This window comes from Pteropus alecto, unplaced genomic scaffold, assembly GCF_000325575.1.
Source record: "Pteropus alecto unplaced genomic scaffold, ASM32557v1 scaffold131, whole genome shotgun sequence".
In the NCBI taxonomy this organism is placed as follows: domain Eukaryota; kingdom Metazoa; phylum Chordata; class Mammalia; order Chiroptera; family Pteropodidae; genus Pteropus; species Pteropus alecto.
In genome coordinates, this window is record NW_006434709.1 from 18,619,590 (window position 1) to 18,628,819 (window position 9,230).

Here is a 9,230-nt window from a genome sequence, read left to right on the forward strand (position 1 = left end):
GTGGTTCTAAAAATCTTCTCTTACTTGCTGGAACAGGATCTTTGTAGAGCAGCTTGTGTGTGTAAACGCTTCAGTGAACTTGCTAATGATCCAATTTTGTGGTAAGGGAAAATTTATTTCTTATTATCTTGAGATATATTACTTGCTGCCCAAAATGCTAAAGATTGTAAAGTTGAGGTGTGAGTTGGTTACAATTAATCAGAGCAAAATTAGATTGCTTATAAATTCTGAGGTACCTGTTTATCACAAATGTGAGTTGTCAGTTTAGGTAGTATTTATAAAACAGTAAGTGAAGTACTTTCTCTGCTGTTTATCATTTAATAGCAACTGAGCAATTGTGTGAAGTGTTTTCATGTAATTACTTTTTAAAAATTTTTTTAAATTGCTTTTTAAAATCAGAACTAGGTCTAATTTAAAAAAGCTAATTCATTAAATCTGATAGTTTAGTGAGAATGTAGGTTTTATACATTGCTTTTGGAAAATACTTTGATAGTTGTATTCATGGATTTTAAAATATGTGTGACCTTTGACCAGGCAATTCCACAACTGAAATTTTTTTTTGCCTTACGTGCAAACTTTTTATAATAGCATAGTTAATTGTGGCGGGTAGAGGGGAGGATTAGAAATAATATCTAGCAATAAGGAAATGGACTAAGTGAACAATGTAATGTCTACTTAGAGGGTTGGGGTATAGTCGTGAACAGTGATTTTTATAGAGTTCTTAATAACATGGGAAAATGCTTTGTTATAAAAAAAAAAAAAGGAGTCTACGGCCCTGTCATCCTAAACAAGCCCAATGCCATCTGATCTCAAAAGCTAAGCAGGGTCGGGCCTGGTTTATACCTGGATCGGAGACCACCTAGGAAGACCAGGTGCTATAGGCTTAAAAATTTAAAAAATAAAAAGTAATAAAGGATTGTAAGCTGACAAGGTCCATGCAGTCTGTAAAATATAAATAAATAAATAATTAGAAAAATTTAAAAAAGGAAAGAGCAGAATACAAAATTTTGTGCTCTATATAAATCAAAACTGTAATAAATGAAACAATAAAAAGACTAGAAGGAAATATTGTAAACATTTAATGAATATATCAAAAATGTAGGTTTTCTCTTTTCTATATACTTTTCTGTATTTTGCAGCAGCTTCTATGATGTTAAAAATAAAGTGTAGCTTAAATTTAGGAAGGAAAATTATGTTTGTGTTAGAAAGGAAAAAGAGACTAAAGAGCAGAAGAAACATTTTGCTTTGTACAGGAAGTGATAATAGTTACTATCACTCCATTTCTAAAATTTGATGGTTCTTGATTATATATAAATGAATTGAAGATATAAAAGAGTTGTTTGAAGTATTTTATTGAAAGTCATCCTTTTCAAAATAACTGTATGAAGCTTTTATAGTAAGGGTAGCTCCTTTTTCCCCCTGACTAAACAATTTTAAAGAATTGTCACTTTTTATCCTTTTGAGTAGACTATTTTTTATATAGTTATTTTAGCCAAAAACTATGTTTTTATATTTAAGATTCTTTTTTTTACAGTCTTTTTTAAAAAGTTTTTGAGACATCAAATAATATTCTGTAGTTGTTTAAAGGACATTTTATGAAGAACTCTTTTAATTTCTTTCCCCCTTCAGGAAACGATTATATATGGAAGTATTTGAATATACACGCCCTATGATGCATCCTGAACCTGGTAAATTCTACCAGATTAATCCAGAAGAGTATGAACATCCAAATCCTTGGAAGGAGAGTTTCCAGCAGTTGGTATGAAGAATAAATAGAAAATACTGGTTTACATTATATATTTGTAAATAAAAATTCCTTTTTAAAAATTTAAACTCAGAGTTTTAAGCCAGTGAACATTTATCAGCCAACATATTCAAAACAATTATTTTCACTACTGACATGTTTACTGCCACCAGTAAACATCAGTAGCCTGAGAGCAGTTATATTTTCTATGGGTCTATTTGAACTTTTATTTAAATTATTAGTGTTCAGTAGTTGTTTTAAAGTTTCACATTTAGCTTAATTTTCACATGGTCCTTTACAAGCGATTCTTAACTGGGGCAATTTTGCTCCACAGACGGACATTTGGCAACCTCTGGAGACATATTTGCTTGAAACAACTAGAGAAAAGGATGCTACTAGGATCTATTTGGTAGACGCTAGGAATCCTGCTAAACGTTCTACAATGCACAGGACATCCCTCACAGCAAAGAACTATCTGTTCCAAAAAAATCAGTAGTGCTGAGATTGAGAAATCTTGCCTATTTTTACTGGATATTGAGTCATAAACTGTTCCAGATTTTACATTGGACTATGCAACAGAAAATTAGTTGGAATAATTGATAAACATTTTTGATATTTAAAGTATACATATAGTACTAAATTAATTTAGAATATTTTTTTGACATTTTAGTATAAAGGTGCACATGTAAAGCCAGGATTTGCTGAACACTTCTACAGTAACCCTGCAAGATATAAAGGAAGAGAAAATATGTTGGTATGTTTCATCTGTATTTTTATAAGACTTAAAATGGTAATTTTTCAGTTCTATACTGACACTTTTATTTCATTATTGTAGTATTATGATACAATTGAAGATGCCCTTGGTGGGGTACAAGAAGCTCATTTCGATGGACTTATCTTTGTTCATTCTGGAATATATACTGATGAATGGATATATATTGAATCTCCAATCACCATGATTGGTGCAGGTATTTTGAAATGCATTGTCATGAGAATTTTAACATTTGATTTACATGATCAGTGTATAAAATGCTAATGACTTAAAATTTAGATGAACCTTGATAATACCTTAATAATAGGAAAGAATAGCAATTAAATAAATATGCAGATTTTATATGATGAAAATGAAAGCATGAGTTCACAAATTATGGATGCTGGCACACCCAGGGCCTGGTGAACCTGGGGCGCAAACCCAGGACCTTCTCTGTGTAAAGCACACGTGCTAACCACTACACTATGGAGCCACCCCTCTATTTCTTTTTTAGATGTATATATTTCTTGATGTCAGTACTTTGTCCATCTGCCTTAGTTATTAGGAAAGAAAAATGTTTTATCTTTTATTTGAAAATAAAGATGCTACTGTTTTTATTGCTGTTTTTAATTAAACATGCTTTTAAAATATTTTTGTACTATTTAAAAGCTATATTTATGCTCAGGTTTCTAAGAATAAATGTAATAAAATATTCGTTGAGCACTGATCAGTCATTTGAAGATCTGTGCTATCTCTGATTTTTTAAAGGTACAGTATATAGATCACTTTAAGATGGCTAGTAATAACTTTTCAAATCAAGACCAGTTTTGGAAATAAGTTTAAATAAAGAGGTTTCTTCCTCTCTCTACTCACTGTCCCCTTCTTTACTCTCCCTGACCCTCTTTTTCTGGTGCTGCTGGTGGTGGTTTTGTTTCTACAAGAATCCAGTTTTTAATATGCCATTGCATTTGATATTATATATACTATTTGTAGTCTAATCTTATTAGAAGTATCATGCATGGATTTGAGTATGATACTCCTATAATATCTACATTAAATATGACTGCCAGTAGTAAAGGCTAGTGAAACATAGTTATCAATAAAAATATCAGTGCTAATGTTTTTTTAAAAGTTCTTCCTCCAAAAAAAAGTACCCAGCTTAAAAACAATAAAAGTATTCTACTGTATTACTAGTTTATGGCAAAGTATTTTTACTGATTAAAAAAGTAATTTTTAAATTTACATTTAATCTGTCTGATAAAGGTAATATGCTTTAAAATATCTTCTCCACAGCACCTGGAAAAGTAGCAGACAAAGTTATAATTGAAAACACTAGAGATTCAACTTTTGTTTTTATGGAAGGTTCCGAGGATGCTTATGTTGGATACATGACAATAAGGGTAAGAAATTTTAAGATTTAAAATACAATATGTTGAAATGATTAAGATAGTGATTATTTATTTCAAACAAAATTTCTGCTTTTCAGTTTAACCCTGATGACAAATCTGCTCAACACCACAATGCACACCACTGTTTAGAGATTACAGTAAATTGTAGCCCTATTATTGATCACTGTATCATTCGAAGTACATGTACAGGTTAGTGTTTCCTTTTTGCTTTATTTTAAAATGAGTCACTGTGTTGTTGCCCAATAGGTTTTTAAATAAATTATTTTTCTTTCAGTTGGCTCTGCAGTATGTGTTAGTGGTCAAGGAGCATGTCCCACTATCAAGCACTGTAATATCAGCGACTGTGAAAATGTTGGACTTTATATAACAGATCATGCACAGGTATTTTTGATTTTTGATTTTTTTTCTTTTTTAATGTTTTTTTAAAGTTCTACTAATGTTTATTTCTGATTAATTATTGTAGGGGATATATGAGGATAATGAAATTTCCAATAACGCTTTAGCTGGGATTTGGGTTAAAAATCATGGAAACCCAATTATTAGACGGAATCATATTCATCATGGGCGTGACGTTGGTGTGTTCACATTTGATCATGGCATGGTAAGAACATGTATACTTAATAAAAAAACTAACCTCATGTCAGTTAAATTTCAAATAGATTTCAGCATTTTCTCATCACTAAACTATCTGAATTGAAAAGTACAGGTTAAAAGATTTCAGCATTGTATGATAAAATCAATATTTATTCTGTAAATTCATGGATCTAACATTATGTACATGTAAGAAAGATGGAGTCATTAAAGAATCGATGTGATATTTGAGGGAGACTAAGGTCTAATCTTGAAGTTCTCAAATATAAATGTACATAAAAATAACTCAGAAAAAATTAATCAAAATTTTCAAATATCAGGCCCAGGATATACATTTTTAATAAGCACAACTGAATTTAATACAGGTTGTTAGAAGACTACACTTTGAGAAGTAATAGTTTCATCATTAGCTTGACTTCCATTTTATTCCTCTTAAAAATTTTTAACTGGCAGAACTTTAGTAAGAGATACAGTGATAATAAAATATCAGTTCTAAGACTGTTACGCAGTTAATTAGATAACTTTATGGATGATATTATGTTTTAAATTCTACTGTGTCATTTTACACAATTTTCTAGAGACATGACTTTTTGAGTTCTCTTAGGCCACTACTTCAAAATAATGTTCTTAGATATCTGTTCAGGTACTCTTCATTTAATGTCTAATTTTCATTGAGATAATTTTTAAGTCCTACTACACAGCACTGGGAACCTTTTTTGATAAGAAGTAAGAGGTGGACGAGGAGCTGGTGATGTGGTAGCAAATGATTATGAAGAAACTTTATTGCTATTATATGGTATTAATCAAGCAGTTTAGGAACACTAGATCCACATATACAAATTAACAGTTAGCGGAGGAAATTTTTATTTTTATTGTTTGTGCCTAAAACCCTAATGCAGCAGTCATTTTTTAAACTGAATTAGTCCATGAGCAGAGTACCCTTTTATCAAGTTCTGAATAGAACGAAATAGTTTCAGACCATCCAATTCATCATTATTCTTAGGATAACTGTAATCTGAGAAAAACAGTTGGCTTGTATTTCAAGCAGTAGCATTGTCCTGTAGATAAGAAAGCAGAGTGGAGATGACCACTCGCCCATCCCCAGCTGGAATAAAGAAATTGACATTTCACTGCAAATTGTAGTTTTTTCCAAGAAGGTGGGAGTTGGGGAGTCTGGGCAAAGGTATGAAGGATGTCAAAACTTAAGAGTCATGAGATGCTGCCTTCTCTTAGAGGCCTATATTGGTTATAGTTCCTAAGTGGACTCCTATTTTGTAATGGGACTATACTTAACTAGTATTTTCTTTGCCTATATTTCCTTTTAGACCTAGCCCCAGAGGTACATACAATTCAAGTATCATATTTATGCATATCTCTGGTATCATTCACAAGTGATTTGAGGTACCAAGATAATTTTAAGCAGAGTAAATGTCCTCGTTTTTAAAAGACCTATGGTGGTGGTCACTTACTAAAGTTCATCATAATAATGGATTCCTTATCACACATCCCTGATACAGTTTGTTTTTTATAGATTTGGGTTTATAAATTTTATAACTTTTTAAAAACAACTATAGGAAATGCTAAAAATAGATATTCCATTAAGAATTAATGAAGAGATTTGTAAGGTATTAGAGATTTATAAGGTAAGGCTTGAAATAAAGCATATCTTGGGGCTAGCATCTGTTTTAGGTTTGTGACACAACCCTTTAAAAATCCTTTGGTAGAATATTCTCTCATTCCATGTACAGCAGGTCATTTTGGTACAATGTTGATGTGGGAAAAAAATTGTTTCTGGACTAGGGCTACTGTTTGTGTAGAGTTTGCACCTTCTTCCCATGTCTGTGTGGGTTTTCTCCAGGTACACATGTTAGATTAATTAGTGTGTCTGAATTCTTCCAATCTGAGTGAGTGTGGGATGCATGTGAGTGTGCCCTGCAATGGAAGAGCATCCTGTCCAGGGTTAGTGCTTCCGTGTGTCCTGAGCTGTAGGGTTAGGCTCCAGTCACCCAAGACCCTGAATAAGCAGGTTAGAAAATAATTACCTTGTTTTTGTTAGTCTTTCTTAAATGTATGTATAGTTCAGATCTACTTCAGTGTCTAATGTTAGTATTTTGGGTCTTTAGAATTTTGGTGATGTTTTTGTGACCAGAAATATGCCATAGGAACTTAAAACTCTTGTTTATAGCAATTAGCCTGTTGTAAAATTGGTTTCTTTATACATTGTTTTACTTAGAGTTGCAGTTTCTAAGAACTGATCCAACCACATTAAATGAGGACTTAACTGTATTCTTTTGGCTCATCTTCTTTGTATTGGCAGCCCATAATTGGTAGGATGACATCACTAAAGATAACCTTTTTAAAATTGGACTCTGTTTTCTATAGAACTTCAAAGAACATAAGAATAAACATTTAAATTAGTTTCTGTGTTGTCCTCTATCTCTAAATATATTTATTTTTATTGTTCCTCTAAAATTGTCTTTCTTTTCCTTATCTGTGCCATACTTAGAATTTAAATTCCTATGTTCATAAGAATAAATCATAAAATATTTTCTACACCTTTTTAAAGAAATTAATATTTTTGTAAAAATACTGTGTACCCAGTATAAAAGACACCTCTAGGATTTCAAAGGATATGACTCTAGAATTTGACATTTATTGCATGTTTAAACTTTAGAAAAAGGATGAACTCCCCCTATGTAAAATGAGTAAATAAACACACATTTCAACCTATCTCTACCCCATTATTTATATTCTTATTTTCTTGTGTAAAGATTTATAACATTGACATTCCTATAGTTATTGGTATATATTTATTTACCTTTAGTCCTTTTATCACAGTTTCTCTGTTCCTGATTTTTTTTTCTTTTGAAATAATAGACTTAATGCTGTGTATTGTTTTTTTTCTTTAAGTTTTATGTGATTTCTTCAAATTTGTGTTCCTTAAAAGGTGCTGATTCTTTTCTCTCTTCTTTCACATAATCACAGTTGCCAACCTCACTCCTTAAAAACAGTTTTCTGTCAATGATCACAGTTCTTTAATTATCTTTGTTTAATATTCATTTCATTACCGAGTATTATTTTCGTAGAATAAAATTAAAATGTCAGCAATGTCAAATTGCTATAAAATTTTTCAGTCATATTCAAAATTTATGAATTTAACTCGACATATTGACAGATTCTCTGTGTTGAAATTTGTCCCCTCTCTTCTCCTTTGACTTTACTTCAGATAGTCATCGTTAGATAGGAAATTTAAGCTTTAGATGGTAGAAATTGCACATTAGTGTAGTGTGGTTTCTTCTTCACATTTACTACTTGTGCCTGAGTTATTTCTGTGAAAATATTACTCCAAGTGTTTTTCTCCTATGTTATATTTATGCTACTAGATCATTGGGTAGGCTTATGAGAATCTTCAGTTGCTTGGGGAAAACTACCTTGCTAAAGGTTTAAGATAACATTTATGCTCTCAGCGCTTTACTCTTCCTTATCCATATTTCACAGTATTTGACAAGTGTTTTATAGCAATGAAGACAGCATATTTTTTTCTCCCTACTTTTTATTCTTTTTTGTTTTTCGGAGAGTTTTAAGAGAAACTCTTGAATGCCTTTTACTCTGTCATATTTAATAATTCATTTCAAAAAAATCTTAAGTGCTTAGTCTCGCTTTTTATTTTTATATCAACATTAAAGTTTTTAACTTGATGGAATGGTGATTTTCAAGGACTTGTAGTAATGTGTTTGGCTTTCATTTTAAATATAGAAGAAGCTCTTAATAATCTGGTATCTTCTGGTATGGGGAATAAATCACATAATATGGGATAAAATGTCCATGCCTTTAGAGTTTTGTTTATATAAGTTGGAACTTTTTTGGTTTGCACCTTAAAAAGTATTTCATTAAAATGTAATTTAAAGCAAAATTACATTAACCAAACCCTTTAACCCATAATACTAGTGAGATGTTTCCTTGCAAAATTACAAAACTCTTAAGTCAGTCATTCTTTCTGAATGTAATAAAAATCACAGTTTTAGCATTGTAGAGGCTTCTGGTTTTAAGACATGAAGAATATTTTTTTGCTGCTTTCTTTTCTCAAAAATTACCTTGAAACAAAGGTACAGATTCCAAACTCCATTATTAATAGAACTAGGAGACATTTTAACCCTTAATCTAAAATATGGTAAATGACCTTGTGCACATGACCAGGGTAATCAGTCTGGATTAGAGGAGGTTATAAAACCTGCTTATATTGAGGAAGATAAATTGATAAACCTAGTGTGAATGTCAGTATATTAAGAGGTGATTTAAACAACTGGTAGCAAATCTAGGATAGGTGATCAGATATCCAAGCAAAAGAGAACAAGATAATTACTTCAGGGAAAATAAAAAGTTGAATATGTAGTTATACTTTATGGCTCAGCTCTGAATAACACACTAATTAACCAAAATTATGATATAACTACATTGGAAGAATACAATGTATGAATGCGTGTGATGAGGGATAGAAAGGAAAGTTAAATTCTCATCTTCCATAATAGGAAGTCAGTAGATAATACCTAAAACTGAAAATTCAAAATATAGCAATACAAGTCTTTACTTAAAGATATGGATGTTGATTAAAAGAATCAGCTAAAAGAATTGAAAATATGGGCCTCTGGGTAGGGGAAAATAAAGAGAGGGGCCGCTGTTTGCTTAAATAAACTTGATCTAGTTGACTCTCAATCAAAAGAAAACAAGAAAAAGC

The 9,230-nt window shown here is 31.2% G+C and overlaps 1 protein-coding gene across 1 annotated transcript in view; it reads left to right on the forward strand.

Moving 5' to 3' along the window:
* The window catches only part of FBXO11 (F-box protein 11), a 74,107-nt gene that overhangs the window by 53,025 nt on the left and 11,852 nt on the right, over window positions 1-9,230 (forward strand). Inside the window, exons 4-11 of the mRNA XM_006909612.3 lie at window positions 1-101; window positions 1,630-1,759; window positions 2,415-2,498; window positions 2,580-2,712; window positions 3,789-3,895; window positions 3,982-4,093; window positions 4,179-4,285; window positions 4,368-4,505. The exon at window positions 1-101 is cut by the window's left edge and continues 46 nt beyond it. Of these exons, the coding sequence (XP_006909674.1) occupies window positions 1-101; window positions 1,630-1,759; window positions 2,415-2,498; window positions 2,580-2,712; window positions 3,789-3,895; window positions 3,982-4,093; window positions 4,179-4,285; window positions 4,368-4,505 (912 nt within the window). The remainder of the gene's footprint in view (window positions 102-1,629; window positions 1,760-2,414; window positions 2,499-2,579; window positions 2,713-3,788; window positions 3,896-3,981; window positions 4,094-4,178; window positions 4,286-4,367; window positions 4,506-9,230) is intronic.